This window comes from Talpa occidentalis, unplaced genomic scaffold, assembly GCF_014898055.3.
Source record: "Talpa occidentalis isolate TD23 unplaced genomic scaffold, MPIMG_talOcc4v2.1 talOcc4.14, whole genome shotgun sequence".
NCBI lineage: Eukaryota > Metazoa > Chordata > Mammalia > Eulipotyphla > Talpidae > Talpa > Talpa occidentalis.
Genome location: NW_023601433.1, coordinates 76,407,690 through 76,429,593, shown reverse-complemented (window position 1 = coordinate 76,429,593; position 21,904 = coordinate 76,407,690). Strand labels below are relative to the sequence as shown.

The 21,904-nt window shown below is 54.5% G+C and overlaps 1 protein-coding gene and 1 long non-coding RNA gene across 5 annotated transcripts; one reads left to right on the top strand and one right to left on the bottom strand.

The window, feature by feature from the left end:
- The first annotated feature begins 357 nt into the window (after positions 1-357).
- Positions 358-20,108, top strand: PATZ1 (POZ/BTB and AT hook containing zinc finger 1). Of its 4 annotated transcripts, none has more exons than XM_037510930.2 (5): positions 358-2,473; positions 3,855-3,918; positions 9,907-10,078; positions 17,053-17,190; positions 18,586-20,108. In XM_037510930.2, the coding sequence occupies exons 1-5, from the start codon at positions 1,203-1,205 to the stop codon at positions 19,002-19,004; spliced, it is 2,064 nt and encodes a 687-aa protein (XP_037366827.1). In that variant the 5' UTR covers positions 358-1,202; the 3' UTR covers positions 19,005-20,108. The 4 variants fall into 4 exon arrangements, with proteins under 4 accessions (XP_037366827.1, XP_037366825.1, XP_037366824.1 ...); XM_037510927.2 differs by having other exon boundaries at positions 361-2,473; positions 17,118-17,190; XM_037510925.2 differs by lacking the exon at positions 17,053-17,190 and having other exon boundaries at positions 361-2,473.
- On the bottom strand, positions 8,460-19,191 carry LOC129145796 (uncharacterized). Its single transcript, XR_008551868.1, has 3 exons — positions 18,877-19,191; positions 15,247-15,485; positions 8,460-8,809 (listed from the first exon to the last, which is right to left on the bottom strand). It is a non-coding gene; the product is annotated as an uncharacterized LOC129145796 (long non-coding RNA).
- Positions 20,109-21,904: the final 1,796 nt, after the last annotated feature.

Here is a 21,904-nt window from a genome sequence, read left to right as displayed (position 1 = left end):
GGCGGCCGGGGAGGGGCGGCGGCGCTGGTTCGCTGGCCGGGCGCGTCGTTTGCATCGGCCGGGGGGGCCGAGGCTGCAGCCCCCGGCCCCGCGGGCGGGGTGGGGAGGCGGGGGCCGGCCGGGGGCTCAGCCCGCGCGAGCATTGGCGGAGCCGGGGAATGGGGAGGGGGGGCAGGAAGCGGGGGGAGCGGCGCGGCCGGGGGGCTGTATAAATAGGGACGGGGGACGTGCATCCTCGGCGGGGCGAGGGGGGGGCGCTCGGCACAAAGAAAGTGGAAAGTTTGCCGCGCGCGGCGGCGCAGGCCGGGGCTCCGGTGCGCACGTGCGAGGCCGGGGGCGCCGGGGGCCCCCCACGCCGAGCCGGCCGTTGCTTTTTTTTTTTTTTTTCCTGCAAGCGAGAGGGGGGGTGTTGTTGGTATCGCCCCCTCCTTCTCCTCCCCCCAGGGGTGAAAGTGCAAGAGGAAGTGCAGCCGCTGCCATCTTTCCTCCGCGCCGCGCACACGGAGGCCGGGGCCGCAGCGCCGCGTCGTCGCAGGCTCCGCCGGCCGGGAAGGGCCGCTCCCGCCGCCGCCGCCGCCCGCCGCGCCCGCCGCCCGCGCCCGCCGCCGCCGCCGCCGCCCGCCGGGCCCCGGGACCGCCCGCGCCGCCGCCCCCGCGCGCGCCCGGCCGCCGCCGCCTTCGCCTTTTGTTTCCTCCGCGCCGGCGCCCCCGCCCCGGCTCGCGCTTTGCAGGGGACGCAGCGCGCGCCCCCAGCGGGCCCGGGAACAGCCGCGGCGCGCGCGCCTGCGCGGCCGCCCCGCCTCCGCCCCGCGCGCGCGCGCCTCTGCCGGCCGCGCGCCGGCGCCGCCTGGCGGCGGGAGGGGAGGTGGCAGGCGCGCCTGCCGGAGGGGCGCACCTCGGCGCTCGCGCCCCCCCCGCGAGGTAGACCGCGCGGCCGAGGCGGGCGGGCCGGGAGGAGAGAGGCGCGCCCGATCTAGCCGGGGTGGGGGCAGCGATGCGGGGGGTGCTGTGTTCTGTGGTCTAGACGGCCTGATCCGGGCAGGGGGCGTGTGCGCTCGGCGCACCTGCGGGACTGTAGCGACCCGGGCCGGCACGTGTGGGGAGTGTGGGCGCGTCCGCTGCGCCCCGCTTCTCGTGGCCGGAGAGAAGGGAGGGGGGCGGGCAGGTGCCGCGGCCCGGCTTGTGGGGAGGGGGCGGCGGCCATGGAGCGGGTGAACGACGCTTCGTGCGGCCCGTCGGGCTGCTACACCTACCAGGTGAGCAGGCACAGCACGGAGATGCTGCACAACCTGAACCAGCAGCGCAAAAACGGCGGGCGCTTCTGCGACGTGCTCCTGCGGGTGGGCGACGAGAGCTTCCCCGCGCACCGCGCCGTGCTGGCCGCCTGCAGCGAGTACTTTGAGTCGGTGTTCAGCGCCCAGTTAGGCGACGGCGGAGCTGCCGACGGGGGTCCCGCCGACGTGGGGGGCGCCGCGGCGGCCCCGGGCGGCGGGGCCGGGGGCAGCCGGGAGCTGGAGATGCACACTATCAGCTCCAAAGTGTTCGGCGACATTCTGGACTTCGCCTACACGTCCCGCATCGTGGTTCGCTTGGAGAGCTTCCCGGAGCTCATGACGGCCGCGAAGTTCCTGCTGATGAGGTCGGTCATTGAGATCTGCCAGGAAGTCATCAAACAGTCCAATGTGCAGATCCTGGTGCCCCCTGCCCGGGCCGACATCATGCTCTTTCGTCCCCCTGGGACTTCGGACTTGGGCTTTCCTTTGGACATGACCAACGGGGCGGCCTTGGCTGCCAACAGCAATGGCATCGCAGGCAGCATGCAGCCCGAGGAGGAGGCAGCCCGGGCGGCTGGTGCAACCATTGCAGGCCAGGCTTCCCTGCCTGTGTTACCTGGGGTGGACCGCTTGCCCATGGTGGCTGGACCCCTGTCCCCCCAACTGCTGACTTCCCCATTCCCAAATGTGGCATCCAGTGCCCCTCCCCTGACTGGCAAGAGAGGCCGGGGTCGCCCAAGAAAGGCCAACCTGCTGGACTCAATGTTCGGATCCCCTGGGGGCCTGAGGGAGGCAGGCATCCTTCCCTGCGGCCTGTGTGGGAAGGTGTTCACTGATGCCAACCGGCTCCGCCAGCACGAGGCCCAGCACGGTGTCACCAGCCTGCAGCTGGGGTACATCGACCTTCCTCCTCCAAGGCTGGGTGAGAATGGGCTACCTATCTCTGAGGACCCCGATGGCCCCCGAAAGAGGAGTCGGACCAGGAAGCAGGTGGCATGTGAGATCTGCGGCAAGATCTTCCGTGACGTGTATCATCTCAATCGGCACAAGCTTTCCCACTCTGGGGAGAAGCCCTATTCCTGCCCCGTGTGTGGGCTGCGGTTCAAGAGAAAAGATCGTATGTCCTACCATGTGCGATCCCATGATGGGTCCGTGGGCAAGCCCTACATCTGCCAGAGCTGTGGGAAAGGCTTCTCCAGGTGAGGAAAGGTGCCCTCTCCCCCATCTTGACCTGTCCTATTCCTGGCTCCTGGGGACAGCTCCTTGCCAAGATCTGAGGGTGTGGGACTTGTGGGGGTCACTTGATCGTACGGGGCCATGTCAGGTTTGGGCTGAGTTTTAGTGGCCCTGATTTTGAGATGGTGTGGCCAAGAGCTGCTTACTCTTCCCTCGGGGAAGTTCCCTGTGCGAGGCGTGCCCTGCTGTCTCTCTTCCTTGGGGCCTTGTGGGTAGGGGCTGGATTCCTCAGGCCACAGCCACAGGGCCTCACCATTCTTCTCCCTGGGCTCCCTTTGTGTTTCCGGCACCAGGCGTGGGGCCCCCTCTGGGGGCGAGAGGCTGGGCTCCTCCAGCAACTTTCCCCGCTTGAATGGCTGCCGAGGGAGGGGCTGAAACAAGTGCATCTGGGAGTCCTGACGCCACCCTGCCACCATATCCCTCAGCCCAGCACTGGTGGTCCTGGGTGGGTAGGCTGGTTTGCCCCTCAGAGCCCCCTGGAGTCAGAGGGCACCGAGTTTGGCACCCAGAGTCCCTTCTTAACACGGAAATCTTTGATCTGCCCCAGAGCCAAACTGAGCCCACAGATCCCCTTTATGTTTTCAGGACAGAGAGGAAGGGGGGCAGGATGTCTGTTTAGATTCACTTTCTAGCGAGCCCGACAGGGAACTGAAGCAGCTCCGGGAGCAGTAGGTTGTTTTGTTTTCCTCTTAATATTCAGAATAAAAGACTGGTTTTAACTTGCCTGGATACTGAGGACCTTGTGTGTGTGGACCCAGGGATGGAGAACTCCCTCAGAGGGGCCCCAAGCTGAAACCAGTCTTACCGGTCAGGCAGCCCCTGCCCACCTGCTCAGACGGGCATCTGGTTTACCAGCCCAGCTGGGACTTCAGGCTTCATCCCATGGCCTCTGGGGACTGAATTCCATTCGGGTGGCATTCATTGGCTGTGTGGCGGGAGAGGGGTTGGGGGTGGGGAAGGCTGAGTTTCTAAGGGGCTTTCGTCTGGACAATGAATCACACATACCCCCTCCCGGAAAGGCTGCAGCGAGGCAGCCCCGTCTCATTCGAAAGCCACCTCCTCGGTCCTAGAAATCATTGAGTTTCTGGTGGGGGGAGGCGGGTAGGCAAGGTCAGAGACGAGTGCTCACTTCCCTTCCCCCTCTAGAGAAAACCAGGGCAGAGAGGCCTGGGGCTCGTGTAGTCAGAGCTGGGTGGTGACTTTGTCTTTGTCATGCTGGGGTGGTGCAGAGGGAGTCCTCTCCAGCAGTGTTGTGTGCGCCGTGTGGGAGGGGGGCCAGGCCAAGTTTGTAGCCCCCGTATTTCGACATCTTGTTTTAAAGTCTCTTGGTTCTCTCTCTTCCAGGCCTGATCACTTGAATGGACATATCAAGCAGGTTCACACTTCAGAACGGCCTCACAAGTGTCAGGTAGGGACCGGGCCAGGGCAGAGATGGGCAGGAAAATGCTGCTGTTCTCACAGCCTCGGCCATGATGTGTGCTGGGCTGGCTGGCTGACCACCGCTTTGCACACCTCCCCCTCTGTCCCTCCACCCTCCGTCTGCTCTCCTTTGTTCTTCCCCCCAGCCCCATCCCCCCCACTGCTGATGTCCCCTCCTTCCTGGTTGCTGGGTCCTGGTTCCCACCCTGTCTCGTCTTTGCTCTGTTGCTTGGCTTTCCTCTCCCGGCGTGTGTCGGCTCCTTGGATGGCGGGGCACGTTGTGTAAGTGTCCTGGGGCTCCCCATTGGGCCTGGCTTCTGGTTCCCAGCAGCGTGCAAGGGCCCCCGTGGGGAGGGAAAGGTCGGTGAAGGGCTCCTGGTGGTCTCGTCTCTTCCCCTGTGGCCAGACAGCCTGCCCTGAGGGGGCGCTCCTTCTGGGTCCCCTCAGACAGGAGGGGTGGGTGGCCTCACCTCCTAGCACTGGCACCTGTTTATCCCATCCTGAGCCAAGTGTACCAACAGTCAGGGTTTCTGAGGACTGGAAAGCAAGGTGGTCTCTCTTCCTTGTGAACGCTTTGTGTAGCTAGCAGTGTAGGGAAGGCTGGGCACGATTCTCACCCTTGGTTTGTTTCTGGAACAACATGTGGGGGTCCTGTGGTGCCCAGAAAAATTTGAGTCTCCTTTCCTGACCACTGTGTATTCCTGTGTGGATGGAAAACACACCTGACTTCTCCTTGGTTATGTCCTCTCCTGTGCCAAGTCCCCCCCTGTGAGGGAGAGACAGAGTTGTGGGATGCTTACTACAACCTCTGGTAGGATAACCTGCTTCTCTTTTCCTGTTGGTGGCAAGGAGGGAGGGTTCCTGTAGAGAGGGACGGATGTGCTGTAGGTAGGGCAAAGAGCCAGGGTCCTGGTGCGGACACTGTTCACAGATGCCAGGCTAGGCGGCCTCCCGAGGAGAATGACTCCGGGTGGGCCTGCTGGGATCTGTCTTTGCCTCATTGCTTCCTCTCTTTCTCTCTCTCTCTCTCTCTCTCTCTCTCTCTCTCTCTCTCTGGTTCTCTGATTCTCTCATCATAGAGCACATTCTGACTCTCCCAGGTAGTGTGCTGAGCACCCAGGGCAGAGTAGGAGGAGCCCAGAGGGCAGTGGGGATGTGCCCGGTGGCCTGGGGGGGTAACCTGCACTCTCTGCCCTTTTTCCAGGTGTGGGTTGGGAGCAGCAGCGGCCTGCCGCCCCTGGAATCTCTTCCTAGCGAACTGCCATCATGGGACTTTGCCCAGCCTGCTTTGTGGAGGTCGTCCCATTCGGTTCCTGACACCGCCTTTTCCCTTTCTCTAAAAAAGTCATTCCCAGCCCTTGAAAACCTGGGCCCAGCACACTCCAGCAACGCTCTCTTCTGCCCAGCCCCACCAGGATATCTGAGGCAGGGCTGGACTGCCCCAGAGGGTAGCCGGGCCTTTACCCAGTGGCCTGTAGGTTAGCCTGGCCTCCTTGGAGAGGGTTTTTTTGTGGAGGGGAGCAGGAGTGGCAGTGGGTCTGAGACCCCTGCTTTGGAGAGGTGCCCGTAGAATGGTTCCTGCCCAGTATGCCCAGCTCCTCCTGGAGTGACTAACTGGGAGGCTTTCCCAGCTCAGAGACCCCTGATGGGGGTAGCAAGGGAGCCCCACAGGAGTCTCCCCACAGCCTCCAGGATCTTTCTGGGCTCTTGTCTTTTTTGTCCCCCTTTAACAGGTGGCACCTCTGTGTGTCTGTCCTTGCCTGCGTGATTTTGGAGGTTGGTGCTTTCCTGGGAACTAAGCCTCTGGCTTTCATGCTTCCCCTCCCTGGCATCACCTCCCCTAAGGCATGGAGTTCCAAATGGGGCTTGGCCACCCCTCCCCCCACTCTAGAAGTGACTCCTCCTTCAGAGGAGACTCTGGTACATCTCCAACTGGGTCAACCCATGCTGCCCTCTTCCCTTCCCACTCGGACAGGTTCTGCTTTCATTTCTGGCTAATGAATTAGACTTTTGTGTTTTTTGAGGTTTATTAGCAGGTCTGCTCAGGAACTAGACTAACCAGTAGCTTTATATCGGGTCACCCCAGTCTATGGCTTTGGGGGCTGATAAGCAGGTATAGACCCCCTCAGATCCCAGTGGTGCACCCTGTTAGCCCCTGCAGGCTCCGCGGGGGTAACAGGAGTGATGATAAAAGTTTTCATTCTAACACTTGAGGCTTTGTGTGTTTTGTCTTTGGTCTGTGTCATAACACTGACAACATTGTCCCATGGTGTACGAACCCACTCCTGCCCCGCCCTCCAACACACATTCTCACAGACCTGCTGGCCCCACCACCAGCCCCATAGCCAGAACGCCCCAGTGATGATCCAGCAGGTGAAGACATTCTGGCTTTCATGCTTTGGGCTGGCCAGCCGGGTGTGCCTTACTTTCAAGTAAGCCTGGGCTTGGTTAAGCAGCAAGGGCCTCTCCTATGCACGGTGTGTATTCTGAAAGCAGAGGGGAAGGGACGGCTCTCTGGGAGTTAGTTCCTTGGGCCCCTGGCAGAGCTGGGCATAGGCCTTACCTCTCAGCCCCTCCTGATGAGCAGAGGAAAAAAGGGGTCACTTAGAGACTGGTGCCATAACTTGAGTGAAAAGGCCATTCAAAGCAGGGAGGCATGGAGCCTGAGGCTTAGCAGTGGCACCGAATTAAGTTTCCTTACCCGGCCCAGATGCCCCCGACACCGGGGATATGCGTTTGGTGGGCCAGGACATTTCTACCATGTTGAGTTCAGCCTGAAGCTGAGAATCTACAGCAGCTCAGGCCTCTCCCATTGCTCCCAGTGGCCCCACTTCCCAGGGCCTAGTTGGGATGGTGTGGGCTGGAGTGATAGCTCAAATGAATGGAGGTGGGAATAAGGGAGCTGATACCCCGGAGAAACGAGAAGGCAACAGGCCCATGACACTGGGCCTCTGCGTGTCCTGACTTTTCCAGGACTGTGGAAAAGACACCCCTTGAGGCTGCCAGATTTCAAAGGCCACCGAGGGTGGGGAGTACACTTGTGTCCTTGGTACCCTCTGGGTCTCATTCCTGAGCAGCTCAACCCTTGGGAAGAAAAGCTTCAGGAAGTGGGATGGGGAGAGACTGGAAGGGGAGGGAAGGAAGCATGACTGGGCCAGGGGTGGGTGCGATGACCAGAGGTGGCCAAGCGCAGGGCCAGCCGAGCTGGGGTGGCTGGGACAGGCAGGCGTCCTCACCCAAAGGGCTGTGGGCAGAGCAGCCGACCCAAGCACCAGTGATCAATCAGGCTTCTCTGCCGCTGGCCCGCTCTACCTGTCTCAGGGCCCCTCTGTCTTCTCCGTCTCCAGAACAGGAAACGCCTTTCTCCTAAGAGCCTCGGCATCGCTTCTAGGTGTCCCTTCTTTGAGATGTCTCTCCCTCAGCCACTCTTCTCTGTCCCTTCTCTCCTGGCTCATTATGGTCCATGATGTCTGAACTTCTGGCACTTGTACACTTTCACAATTCCCCCAGAAAATCTTGGGGACTCCCGCCACCGAGGATCAACTCTGGCACAGAGAAGCCAACCATCACTTCAGTGGGAAAACTTTTGTTGTGTTTGTGTTCTTCCGGGCCCCCCCCCCCAACAGATTTACATTCCTAATTATGTTTGTTCAGACTAAAGTTAGCTCTCACTCCTTAAGAGATAATCAGTGGAGGACGGTGTGGGGGAGTCAGCCTGGCCTGGAATTTTAAATTTGATCAGCTAATCCCCCAAATGGATAATCCACTTGTCGATAACTGAGGTTTGGCTGTCCGTTATCTTTAGGTAGCAAAGTATGACAGGCAATACTTTAAAGGGCAGGTCCCAAAAGAAGGTTGGCAAGAGAAACAAGGCATCTCTTTCATAGCCCTCTAGTGGCGCCCTCACCCAGGGAAAGCGGAAGACGAATCCTGAATGCGTGCTTTCAGCCCCCTTTTCCTACACCTGGCCCATGTTTGGTTCCTCTGAATTCTGAGGCATGGACCACACTGCCTTCATGGACGGAGGTGTGGTCCTCAGATTGCTGGCTGGCAAATCTGGCTCTTATCCCTGCATAAGTCGACAGGTGTTGACTCCCAAGGGTGTGGATGGCAGCCCTTGCTCTGGCTTACAGGCTGGTGGTCTAGGGGGAAGTGTCTCATGGCCCCCTGCTGGGGCCTGTGATAGGGTCATGAGGTTCCTGCCCGAGGTAGACCCCACCTATAGTCATGGAACTGAGTGCCAGTGATGCCTTCTCATCACCCAAGTGTTTGAGTTTCCCTGCACAAACCCTGTCACCTCTCCCTATTAGGAGTACTGGCTACCAAGTACATGGTGTTAAAAATATCGGCACCTTTTGCTCACCAGAAGCTACCTCTACTGAGCCTGGAGGTGGTAAGAACATAGGCTCAGGGACGGTTTCATATTCCAGCCGCCCTGTATTCTCTTTAGGCCTCCATCTGCTTAGTTGTTTTGGAAAAAATCACTTTCTAAACTTAACTTCATCTGTCAAATGAATACACTACGTCACATGATAAAGGCAGTATTTCATTAATATAAAGTGCTCTATTCAAATTAGTAATATTTACTTAAAAGTGACTGAGGACCCCAAGGCCTGCCTTGATGCACATAGACATTTGGGAACGGATAGCAACAGTGGTTCTTCCTCAGCACTCCATGCATTTGCTTTTCACGTTGACCACAAAGTCAGGAGGTGAATTTTCACCGTGGTCTTACCTGGAGATCTCAGGCTGTGCTTCTGTTAGGCAGAGGTAGCTGGAGTAGCGCTGCTCTAGCAAGGTAATGGGGCAGTGCGCGTTCAGTGGGCTGACACCCAATATGGAACATATTTAAAGATGTATGTTGCTTTCTCTGTGCAGTTCTAGAACAGCAAACACAAACACAGAGAACAAAAGTAAGCATCCCTGAAACACCACCATGGGGCCAAAATGACTTAAGAATCACCAGATTCAACTCTCCTGAGTGCTCTTCTATGACCTCCAAGGCTGGGCTGCCTATCTAAGCTCAGGCTGAGGAAGCGTGTGGGGAGAGCAGTGACCAAGACCGAGTGGAGCCTCAGGAACAGGAGACACCCAGGGACCTGGGGCTGCCTTCCGCTCCTGAGTCATCTGGCCCTGGGCCTGGCTGTGAGCTGGTGCTCACACCACTGCTTTCTATGACTGCGTTCTTGGAGGGTGATATCACAGCCTGTCTCAGGCTGTAAAGATGGATAACTTGAGGTCAGTGCCTCTGAAAGGCTAAACGTGGTGCCTGTCTGACAGAACGAGTGCTCAATTAATGCAGGGTAGTGCCGTTATCCTTGTTATTGCCAGCACTTCCCCAACTTAACCTTTCACAAATGTTGCTGAAGCCTCCGACCCGTTTTCTCTCTGGTAATTCTCAGTAGCAGAATTGACACTATCATTTTGCAGGCTGCATTTTCAGTACAAACTTGTGAGATTATGAAGAAGAATTTTTGTGCTTTGTCCTGCCTTTCCATTTTCCTGTGGCTAAGCCTAACGCCACTATATAAATTGAATTCTTTGTAGAGGGGAAACCCAGGATGGAGAACATGAAGAGTGATATGTATATATGCCAGGAACTCACCTGTAAATTCACTAATAGCTAGTGCAACTAAACTTAAACTCCCTAAACTCAATTCTTAATGTTGAAGGATGATTATTTTATAGAGGAGTTAGAATTGAGTTAGAACAGGTTTGGGGTGTGTCATGCTGATCACTTGTAACCAATGATTGCAACTCAGGTGCCCCATGAGGAGGCATCCTAGGAACTGAGAGCAGCTACTTGGCATTGTGAGGAAAAACAGGGGCCAAATTATAAAGCTCTCAAGGAAAAGTCAGCACAGGAGTCCATGTGTTCGCCATAAATGGTTTTTGCTTCACCATGTGTTTGGTGGGGAATCGGGTGTGGAATACCAGTTTCTACCTCATCCCATCCCATTTTCCTTTCTGCCCTCAGACCTGCAATGCTTCTTTTGCCACCCGAGACCGCCTGCGCTCCCACCTGGCCTGTCATGAAGACAAGGTGCCCTGCCAGGTGTGTGGGAAGTACTTGCGGGCAGCGTACATGGCAGACCATCTGAAGAAGCACAGCGAGGGGCCGAGCAACTTCTGCAGTATCTGTAACCGAGGTAATCTCCCTGCTGTTTCCTCACTTCCAGAGGATGGGCCTGAGCTTTGTGGGAGGCCTGGGGATGCCTGGCCAACCACCTCAGATGCCACTATTCACACGGCTGGCCCTTCCTTCCCACTGAACAGTAAACACCTTCATTGCCTAGCTAGCTGTTTGCTACCCCTTCCTATCTGAGTTTCTTGGGAATAGAAGTCCTTGGAATGGAAGTTTCCAGATGTTGCTCCCATGCTTGGGCCTGTAACACATACAGCTGCTGCTCACGGATTTTGTAGACATCATGGCACTATTGAGGTTGGTGAGGGAGTCATTAGGCCCCAGGAAATGGGATTAGAAGGGGTCCTTGTTGGAGAGTTTTTGCTGGCTGATTCCCTGGCATCTGGATATCAACAAGGGGTGGAAACTTTTTAGCACAAATGGTCAGAAAAGATCCCAAGCCTGGGTCAGTTGTGGCCTTGATGACAGAGGAAAGTGGAAGTTGCTGAGCAGGGCAGTGTGCGGATGGCCTGGGTCAGCTCGGGTGGCGTCTGGCTCTGTGGTCCCGGTGTTGTGTTGGATGAAGGCAGCTTGTCCCTGGGCTTCTGCCAGGGCTTGTTGGCGTTGGAAGGACTGGAGGTTTGTGTTTTGCAAGCACAGTGTCAGTGGAGGAGGCTTGTGCCGTGTATGTGCTGGAGGAGGTCTGGCAGCTGTCTGGTGGGTGTGAGGGTGCTTCTGCACAGTGCGCTTGCTTTGGCTAGGTGGGGCCGTGACTGGGGAGTCCTATCTCCTGGTCCCAATGCTTCTGGAAATTTTCTTGTGACTCAGTGGAGTAAGTACTGAACCAGAAGTCAGGGCACCTAGGGTTTAGTCACAGCCCCTCCTACTTCATACTATGTGACCTTGAGAGCTCCCTTCCCCTCTCTCTGCCACAGTTTCTTTATCTCTTAAATGGGGTTAAGACCACTCCCTTGCCCATCTCACAGGGTTGTTGTGAGGATTGTGGGAAACAAGGTGGGTGAAAGTCCTCTGAACCCCACAAGGAACTGCCCCACAAGGAGGAAGCCCCAACACTTTCCAATAGTATCAGGAAAGACGCGGATCGCCGAGGCTCTGGTCTGGACCAGGCACAACTTTCCTGCAGTGCTTGGCTGGAATCTTTGGGTGCCCGTGCTGTCTCCCTGTTCTTGAGGTCCCTGGTGGAAAGAGACTGCTGAGAATTTGAGTGTTCTTGGTGCGCTGGAACAGGGCCCTTCCTGGGACTGCATACCTGGGGTTTGCCGTGAAGGCAACTGCCGGTCGATATGGGTACCATCAGGAAACCTGCTGTGAAAATGGGAGGTGCTAGTAACAGCCGCTTCAGCTGTCTGTCCTGATTTCCAACGTGTCAGAAGAGTCCATTTCTCGCAGGAGCGTCCCTGGGTAGCGAGCACTTGGGCTGAGCATGCAGGAGGCTGTCAGACCATGGCTGACCACCTTGACTGTGGCTGTCCTGGCTCTCGGAAAAGATGGTTTCCTGTCTTGTTTCATCCTGACCTGGCTTCCTGACAGTATCCCCAAGTAACTCTGATCCTGCTGCAACATGTGTTTTGTCAAGTTTTCAAAGTTGAATTTCTCAGCCTGAGAACTGGGGTCAGAGCCCAGAGGCAGGAAGACAACAAGCATACGAGCATGGAGAAGAATCCTGACGATGAGACTCAGCCTAGCCCAGATTACAGTGAGACAAGAACTGGACAGCGGACGAGATGCAGGGCTGGGGGCCCAGCTCAGGAAGAAAGAAGAGCTGGGAGCAGCAAGAAACCGCAGGAACGTTGACCCAGTTAGAAGCCAGCTGATGTGTCGAAGCCAACAACTACTGCACATGAGGATTTGTTTTCCTGGGCTGGTAGAGAGGACTTGGGTGTGACTGCAGGGTTACATGACTGGGGTCGGGAGCCAGAGGGCAAACCAGGGCCAACCTTTCTCAGAAAAACCAAGACCAGGTCTGGATCAAGGCTGAATAAACTACTTTGGGGACCAGAGTCAGAGTGGAAGTCTCGTTCCTCCAGGAAGACGCGCACTCTGGGTCTAACCCACCCTGGGTACTCAGAAGGAGAGAAAACAATTACAGTCTTTATCAGAAGAGAAGGAGCAGGATTCTACGCCTGGACCCACTTCTTGAGCAGAAATAGGGAGAGATTCCCCATGCTCCTACCCAGCAAAAAGAGGAAGACGGTTTTTCCAGGAAGAGGATAAGGACACCAGAGACACTTGAGACATTGGAATTAAAATGCAGAGACCTCGGTGTCATCTTTTGCCCTGCCTGCCACCAAGGCTGTGAACCTCTACAAGGATTCAAGCAAAGGTTTAAGCAAAGGTGACGTATCAGCCGCAACAGCTGAGGTTGGATCAGGTCAACGTCCAAGCCTCTAAGATCCTTCAATCTGAACAGTTCTTAAGTAGTCAACCTAATTACCTACAATGACTGCTGGCTGTGAAGAATGAAAAGAGGGGAGACAGCCTGGCTGCCCTAGCCCCACAGTTGACTCAAATGCAAGTTTATGAGACAGATCGCCTAGTTTTTGTCTTAGTGACATATCAGGATGTGGGTCATACCATCTCTAGAGGAAAACACTTTTCAGCAAAGATGTATCATGGCTGGCAAAGCATGTCCTTTCTTCCTCAAGCTGAGGAAATCCATTGAATTGAACAGTGAACAGGAGAGAAGGACCTTCCTTTCTTTTCTTTTCTTTCTTTTTTTTTTTTAAAGATTTATTTATTTCTATACAAGAACTGGGGTACAAGCTAGATGTGCGGGAGGGTGAGAGGATTCACCAGAGACAGAGCGAGAAACAGAACAGGCAGACTGACTGAAACACAATGCTGAGGGGAGCAGCTTGTGAGACAGGAGAGGTCTGCCACGCCATGTGGGAATCTCACCGGCCGACCGGGACTGAACTCTTGTTGCAGAGGCTGCGGATAGCTTCATAGCGCTGCGCTCAACCGCCTGCGCCACCAGGGGAGGCCCACCTTCCTTTCTTTTTAAATTTCTGTAGCAGGGCCTTTCCTTATATGCACGAACTTACTGATACAAGGAAGAGGGAATCTGCCTGGGAATCTGCCTTTGACAGAGTCCATATTTGGACTCCAACGTCACTGCTGAAAAGGCAGAGGAAGGCTTCTCTCCAGTCAGATGTAAGTGCACATCATCGAGGCCAAGCATGGTCACAGACAGTCTGCCTGCCGCTCCCCTGGATTGAGCTGACACAAACCTGCTTAGTGCCCCCCTTCAACACAATTCAGTTGGGCATGTTTCCACCAAGGTCTGGATGGGGAGAAAGCAGTCCCTAATTCTTGCAGATGTGGAACCTATGAAAAAAGGGTTCTTCTTCTGCAGTATAACTGCAGCATGCCAGGCAAGAAAATGTGAATTTTGGTAATAAATTCATTGTCTCTGGAGTGCGAGTGAGGGTGGTTTGTAGTTGTAGTGGAATCACATGCATGCTCAGTGTCTCCATCACACCTGGATCAAGCTGCCACTTTCATTCTTGGTTAACCAGTGGTGAACAGGCAGATGAGTTTAGAATTCCAGCTAAATATGCCTGGCTTTAAAGATACGTTCTTAGAAACTCGGCTTCTGCTTTATCCCAACACTTGGCTGCCAAGTGGCTCTGTGTTTAAATTCTAGGCTTCAAGTGGCAGCTGTGGATCCACTCCTACCACACACCATGTGGTTTCGCTATAGATAGTACAGTCTGCAGCTGGGGGAAGTCGAGAGGACCCAGCCATGTGTTTCTTAGATTTTTCAGGAAAACGCAGTAAGTTATCAGTGAGCATCTGCTGTATTCCCCTGGTATAGCTCTTCCCGCCAGGAGTAAACATAACAATTCTGTCTTCTGGGCCTCCCTGGTGGCGCAGGGGTTAAAGACAGTGTTATCAAGCGATCACCAGCCACTGCAACATGAGTTCGATCCCTGGCCTGTGAGCTGACCCACGTGGCGCAGCAGACCTCTCCCATCTTGCCCACTGCTCCCCTCAGCAGTGTTTTTCAGTAGATCTGCCTGTTCTGCTCCCCACTTTGTCTCTGGTGAATCCTCTTACTCCTATACCTCTGTGCTTACACCCCAGCTCTTGTATGCATAAATAAATCTTAAAAAAAAAAAAAAAAATTCCGGGCCTCCCTGGTGGCATAGCAGGTTGAGCACAGTGCTGAGGCTGTCTGCAGCCTCTGCAGCGCGGGTTCGATTACCGGCCAGCCAGGGAGATTCCCACATGGCACGGCAGACCTCTCCTGCCTCGCCCACTGCTCCCCTCAGCAGTTCTTTCAGTCAGTCTGCCTGTTCTGCTTCCCACTCTGTCTCTAGTGAATCCTCTCACCCTCCCGTGCCTCTGGCCTGTACCCCAGCTATTGTATAAATAAAAAATAAATCTTTAGGGCCTCCCCGGTGGCGCAGCGGTTGAACGCTGGGTTGCGAAGCTGCCCGCGACCTCTGCGGCGCCGGTTCAATTCCCGGCTGCTCCCCGGCCACCGGAGGAGGGTCCCACATGGCGCGCAGACCTCTCCTGCCGCCCGCTGCTCCCCTCAGCAATGTACTTCGGTCCTTCTACCTGCTCTGCTCCCCGCTCTGGCTCTGGTGAATTCTCTCACCCTCCCGTGCTTCTGACTGTACCCAGCGCATGTATAAACCAAAAAAAAAACAAAAAACAAAAAAATAAATAAATAAATAAGACATGCCTCTAGAAAATTAAATAAATAAATAAATAAAATATTTTTTAAAAAAATTATGTCTTCCTTCCCTCCTCTTACATCATACCCTGCTCTGGTATGCCATGGAGAGTGTTTCATTACCAGCCCCACAGGGATTACAAAACAAAGAGGGAAAATTCCCTTCTAAAGTAGCTTCATATCGGGCCTCCCTGGTGGCTCAGGGGGTAAAGACGCAGCAACCTATGAAGCTGTCTGCAGCCACTGAAGCACGAGTTCGATCCCCAGCCAGCCAGGGAGCTACCCACATGGCGCAGCAGACCTCTCCTGTCTCGCCCGCTGCTCCCCTCAGCAGTGTGTTTCAGTCAGTCTGCCTGTTCTGCTCCCCACTCTGTCTCTGGTGAGTCCTCTCACCCCCACACCTCTGGCCTGTACCCCAGTTCTTATATACATAAATAAATCTTAAAAAAAAAATAAAGTAGCTTCATATTGTCAGAGAGTCCTGATACCTTCAGCTGGTTGCCAGGGGCCACGTGCCAATCCAAGAGGCAGGGCTGGGATCCTCCTTTCCATTGGCTCATCTCTTTATTCTTGACTACATCCTCCCTCTTAGGAATGTTCATAGGGGACCCTCTAAAGCCAGTCTGATGCCCAGTGATCAGGCAGATGACTCAGTTATAGTTGGGACAACTTGCTGTAGCCAGCGGGCGAGACGTCATTATTTGGTCTGGGTAGGTCTGTGGAGTAGCTGTGTTAGGAATGGAAGGAATATTTAATCCAGACCCACATTTCCCTTCCAGACACACAGATCTGCCCCCATCCACCAGTGGCTTCCAGTCAGACTCGCTAGCATGGCAGAGAGAGGCACGAGTTAAGTGGTGACAGTGGAACCAACTCCAAAAGACTGAGGGAGCTTTCTAGGGCCAGGGCCAAGCCACAGGACCAATAGTGAAGGATCAAGTTCTGGTGGCATCTGGCGCCGCGGTGGAGTTCAGGCTCTGCCATTCAGTAGCTGCGTGCGACTCTAAGTTACTCAGCCACACCAAGCCTCTGTTCTTCCTCTGTAACACGGGTGTAATAGCTGTTCCCAGCCCTAGGATGGTTGGGGAAATTATACAGAAAAATGCATGGAATGCATTGAACCCTGGCACAGCATTATCACTTGATATGGTTTCAGCAGCAATTCGAAAGGCCATGCTGACTCAGACTTCTAAATGAGTCTTTTGCAGACATTACACAGTACTTTCCAGCCTCTGACCTGCTAGTAGTGAATCCCAGGAGAATACCTGAGAATGTGTCAACCAGATCTAGAGTGGATTAAAAAGAAACCATCAAGGTCCTGGCACCCCAAGTGGGCCTTACACTAAAAAATTTTGCTTCCTACTGAAGGCACTTTTGGAATTTTGACCAAGTGGGCTTCAATGGTATAGCTTCTTCCTGTGAAACCCAAGTCAGAATCCTTAGCCTGGCCCACCTGGTTCCTCAGACTTAATGGCTGGTGTGGAAGCTGGTCTAAGATCAGCTCTTCTTAGCCCGCGATATCTCGTGGCTTAAAGTGGCCTGAGCAGCTCCAAGATGGCTGGATTGCCCCTCCCCTCAAATGAAAACAAAGAAAAGAGTATCCCTGTTTCTTCTTTAAGTGAACCTAATGGATACTCCAAAAACATCACCAGGAATCAGAGATCCTGTGTTCCTTTAACCTAACTTCCTGTTTTTGTTGTTCTTCAAAAGGCCTAAATAGTTACTAGATTCAGTTATTTTGAAGGCGAGCATGTTAGGAAAATACAATGTGTCCTGATAGAGGAAGGGGGTTCCTGAAGGCATTCCCTTGGGATTTCATCTTGCTGCCTTCTGGTATGTTGTCTAGTTTACCTTTCACAGGTGGTAAGCAGGCACTGTGCTGGCTGGAGTCCTGTGGCTGCCCTGGAGTCCCACACACTTTCTGACTATCTTTCTAGCTATGGTCCTGGCCCCTGACCCAGGACTGTGAGACATGACTCAAATACTGTTGCTAACATGCCAAGCGAGCAAGTTGGCATTTGGCCTCTGGCACAGGCAGGAGCAGGATCTTAGACCACCCCTGCAGGCACCACAGCCCTGCCGAGAGGGCTCTGTGGAGAAGCCAAAGACAGTGCCACCCTCCGGCCTGAGCCAGGGGGCTCCTGTGATTGCAGTCCTTTTTCAGCCAAGGAGGGGGCCCCTTCTAGGTGCAGCTGATCTGGGAATGCTAGCCAGAGCGGCCAGAAGCGAGGTGTGGGGGAAGCAGAGAGTGTCTTTGCTGGCTGCGGGATCTCATCTCCTTTTGTCTTGTTTAGGTTTCTCCTCTGCCTCCTACTTAAAGGTCCATGTTAAAACCCACCACGGTGTTCCCCTTCCCCAGGTCTCCAGGCACCAGGAGCCCATCCCGAATGGGGGAGCAGCGTTCCACTGCGCCAGGACCTATGGCAACAAAGGCAAGCGACCCCTTGCTCTGCACTTTGCTTCTCTGCGCAGACTGTGTTGTGGGGGCGCTAGGCCGGGCGTGGGGAGGCAAGAAGGCTGCCGGCTTGCTGGCCGCCTTGAGGAGGCGAGGAGATCTGAGTGGCAGTGGCCTCCAGGACAAATGTCACAGTGGGTATCTCACTCTAGGGTAGTGAGTGAGGCTTTAGGGCACTGCCGAGATCCAGCCCCGCCTCCTCTCCCAGCCCTCCTCCCTTGCTCCTGGCCAGCCCCCACAGTCTGGAGTCCTGCAGGGGTGTCCGGGGCCCACAGCAGGAAGAGGAGCCCTGCATGATGAGTCACTCGGGGCCTGTCCTTTGCCTGTCGCCATCTAAAGATGGTGTGGAGCTGCAGCTGAATGCTTTCTCCCACTGTGACCTTGAGGGCAGGGGGAGCCAAGGGCTGGCTTCCCCTCCATAGGGGTGATTGGTTGCTGTGAGCCTCTGGCTGCATCTGTGAGGTGCACGGTGATCAGTGAGCTAGCTGACTGCCTCTGATTGGAGTTGGTTTGCACAGCGCTCCCTAGGTCCCACTTCACTTGTTGATTCAGGTTGTTCTGTGGTATTTCAAGTTGTTGTTGTCTTGGGGATGGCTCCAGGGGCTTGGCAGATGGCAGAGATGGCATGCTCCACGCTCCCATCACAGATCTCCCTTTCCCGGCATGGCTCTCTGAACCTGGGCAGGAAGCTGCCTCTCTGGTGGAGGACTCCAGTGTGGACCAGGCAAGGTAGAGTGGTGGGGTTGTCCTGAGGCCCAGCTTGCCCTGGGCCCTGCAGGGACAGCCAGCTGACTGAGTTCTTCAGAGTTGCTTTAATCTCTGTGCTTTGGCTGCTCGGCCCTGGAAAAGTTTTGGCAGAGAGAAGGTGGTAAGGTTTGTAGTGTCAGGAAAAGGATTGGCTTCTGTGTCTCAGCCATGGATGGGGTGTGCCCAAGGTGAAGACGTCAGGGCTACGGTTCTGCCTTGCTAGGGTGCAGCTAGTCGGTGCAGGGGTGACATACCTGCTTGGTGTCATCAGAATGGCCATTTTACCCCCACGGGCAGCCAAGAGAGCCAAGGAGTTGGGAGTCTGAGTTGTTCTGGGCAGAAGCAGTGGAGTTTCCCTCTCCTTGATGCAGGCTGAGATGGTGGTGAGCAAAACACGTGCACCTGCATGAAGCGCCGTGGCGAGGTAGGCCGGCAGTCCCAGGGCCCTACTGTCTCACCCCCATAGGCACTCCAGGCTCCCAGACTGACCAGCTGAATCTCCGTGGGCAGTGGCGGCCATCAGCTGCCCTCCACCGGCCTGTGAGCTGGCCCCTCCCCACCCCTCCAGGAGGGGCATCTTCCAGAGCCTGGCCTCATCCCTCCTCTGTGTTTTATTTTCTCCTAGAAGGCCAGAAATGCTCACATCAGGATCCGATTGAGAGCTCCGACTCCTATGGTGACCTTTCGGACGCTAGCGACCTGAAGACGCCGGAGAAGCAGAGCACCAATGGCTCCTTCTCCTGTGACATGGCAGTCCCCAAAAACAAAATGGAGTCTGACGGGGAAAAGAAGTACCCCTGCCCTGAATGTGGGAGCTTCTTCCGCTCTAAGTCCTACTTGAACAAACACATCCAGAAGGTGCATGTCCGGGCCCTTGGGGGCCCCCTGGGGGACCTGGGTCCTGCCCTCGGCTCACCTTTCTCTCCCCAGCAGAACATGTCTCTCCTCGAGTCCTTTGGGTTTCAGATTGTTCAGTCGGCGTTTGCATCGTCTTTAGTAGATCCTGAGGTTGACCAGCAGCCCATGGGGCCTGAGGGGAAGTGAGGCAAATGCTGTGTCCCCACGGAAATGACCATCGGGGATTGCTGAGAAATGCTGTGAATGCGGAGGGAAGTAATGTCTTTGGGTTCTGTAGCTGAGAGATTTTTATTCGTTTTTAACTCCCCCCCCCAACGTTATCACCCCACTCCCTCTCCACCACCCATTCTGCACCCCTCCACCCCCAGTGGTCTTTAGAAATAGATTCTCATCTGATATTCTGCAGAAATATCTCCAAGACCTGGTATGGGACAAGGGCAGAAAACACTACATAGGCCTACGAGGCAACACCAGTCTGGTTTTTCTAAAGGGCGGAAGCTGGAATTCCTGGTGCTCAATTCTTAGTGACCCGAATCCCAAACCAGTGCCTGATGGCATCCTGGGGCCTCAGTGACTTTGGTCCCCTCCACTTCCCTACTTCCTTGTTTCCCCCTTCTCATAGCCCTCATAAGAAACCAGAATAGGGTTTCTACCCACTTACACAATGCTGATGCCCAACTGTTGTTAAGGAAGCTGGAAGCCTACAGCATCCACGGACCATGGGTGAGTGTCCTCTGAGAGCCACCTGAGTTTGACCCTTGACCTAGAGGGCCCCAGACCTTCCTGAGCCCTGCCTGAAGACTAGCATTTTGCTATAAGGCAAACTCAGCTACAGAGGACACCCCCACCTCAGATTCCAGTTCTTATGTGATTTTAACCATTCAACTTGCTGTTGGGTTTTAATTCTCTAATTATTATTATTATTGTTATTATTTTTTAGGACCAGTTGTAGTGAATTGCTACTGAAAGCTATCCCAGGTGATACAGAGCTCTTTGTAAACCGCAGTCACACATTAGGGTTAGTATTAAACTTTGTTTAGATGTACCATAATTAACTTGGCTAGTTGATTGTTTGAAGTCTATGGAAGAAATAGTTTTATGCAGAATTTTAAAAATGCCAGTCTGATCAGGGAGGTAGGGGGCTTCAATGCTGTTGGGAGCCAGGAAGGTGTAGGGGAGCAGGAGGTGGAGACATTGTGTGCCTCAGTTGTGTCACCTGGGAGCAAGCCCAGGCTGACCTCATGATGTGAATTGATCTGATCAGACTGTATTAAAAATGTTAGTACCTTACTCTACCTGCTCCCCTGAGTCCAGTTTTTTAGCTGTGGGGGGTCTTTGGGACCTAGAGAATGGGCAGTCTATGCCGCTGCAGCCTGGGTGGCAGTGGGAACCCAGCAGACCCTCCTTTCTCTTCACTGCACCAGTTCCACTGGGATCGATGGGAATCTTCCCACAGAGGACTCAGCTGCTTGCATTCACCCATTCATCACAAATACTCATTCCTAGTCTTCACTGCTTTATGCCAGGCCTGGCCTCAGACCCTGGGGACATGGTAGTAAACAGGACATCGTTGTGGAGGGAGACAGTAAACAAGTAAGCAGATTTAACTGATCTCAGGTATCAAGAAGTCCAAGGAGGAAAGCCGGGCAGTGATGGCAAAAGAGTAGTTAAGGTGGCCCAGGACCCTGTGAGGCAGCAGTTAGGGCTCTGGGAGATAAGGCCTGGAGTTTTAGAGTGTTCAAGGGGCCTGACGTAGCAACTAGCTAGGACCTAAGATGGCACATGGCCAACGAGAAAATCCTCACAGTAAGGGGCTTTTTTTTTTTTTAAGTTTTATTATTTATTTATGCATACAAGAACTAGGGTACAGGCCAGAGGTGTGGGGGGTGAGGGGTGAGAGGATCCACCAGAGACAGAGTGGGGAGCAGAACAGGCAGAATGACTGAAATACACTGCTGAGGGGAGCAGCGGGCCAGACAGGAGAGGTCTGCTGTACTATGTGGGTCACCTCCCTGGCCAGGGATTGGACTCGTGCTGCAGTGGCTGCGGATAGCTTCACATTGCTGCGACTTAACCCCTTGTGTCACCAGGGAGGCCCCAAGGAGTTCTTAAAAGCTCAGCAACTTGAATCTCCCTAACCTTACCAACAGGGGTGAGTAAAAGGCTGTTGCCCCCAAGGGGTGAGAGTATGAAGAGGAGGAATAAAAATAAAGCAAACAAAAGGGAAGAAGCGAACGCAATGGCGAACTATTGGGAGCCAGAACTGTTGCAAGAGGGCAGGGAGAATTACAGCACCCAGGCATCTTGAGAAACCTCAGGGAAGAGGGAAACCCTAAACTAATACAAACAACATTTAAGCTCCAAGCAAGTACAAAGAAAAAAATGATAATAGAAAAATAAACATAGACCGGGAGGAACAAAGAACGCAAAATGATTGAGATTCACATTAATAGCAGTAATTACACTGCATTCTGGTTTAAAAGGAAAGACTCTGAGCTGGATTAAAAAAAAAAAAATCCTCTAAGCCGTTTATAGGAAATCTTAGGTAAATTGCTGGGCTCTGTGGATTGTGTGAGGTGGAGACTTGAGCTGTGTGGTGTAATAGCAGAGGAAATGGTGACCTTACAATGCTGAGGCCCTTGGACGTGTGGCCTTGTGACCACCATAGAATTTGCCAGCAGAGTATTAAAGCAGAGACCCTGGCCTAGAACCAAGTACTTGAGACATTCTTATTCCTCCCTCCCCTGCTCCCTTACTAAAAACCTTGGCTATCTCCATTGACAGGGGCCACTCAGGAAGCAATGACTGTCACATGGAAGGGACAGTGGGGGACAACAAAGCCAGTAGGCTGCCGCTTCTTCCTATGTGCTCTCACCTACAGGCCTGAGCAGAAGTGGAGGTGCCCCTGCCTGCCCCTCAACCTCCACAGTTTTTCCATACACCACACCCTTCAGGCCACAGGGAGAAGAGCTATGCAGAACATGGGTGCATAAAGTCAGAATGCCTTCTCTTACATGGTCAAGAAGGAAAATCCTGAACCTTAGCTGCCTAGCTCCACCATCCGTTCTTTGCCAGCTCCGAGCCTT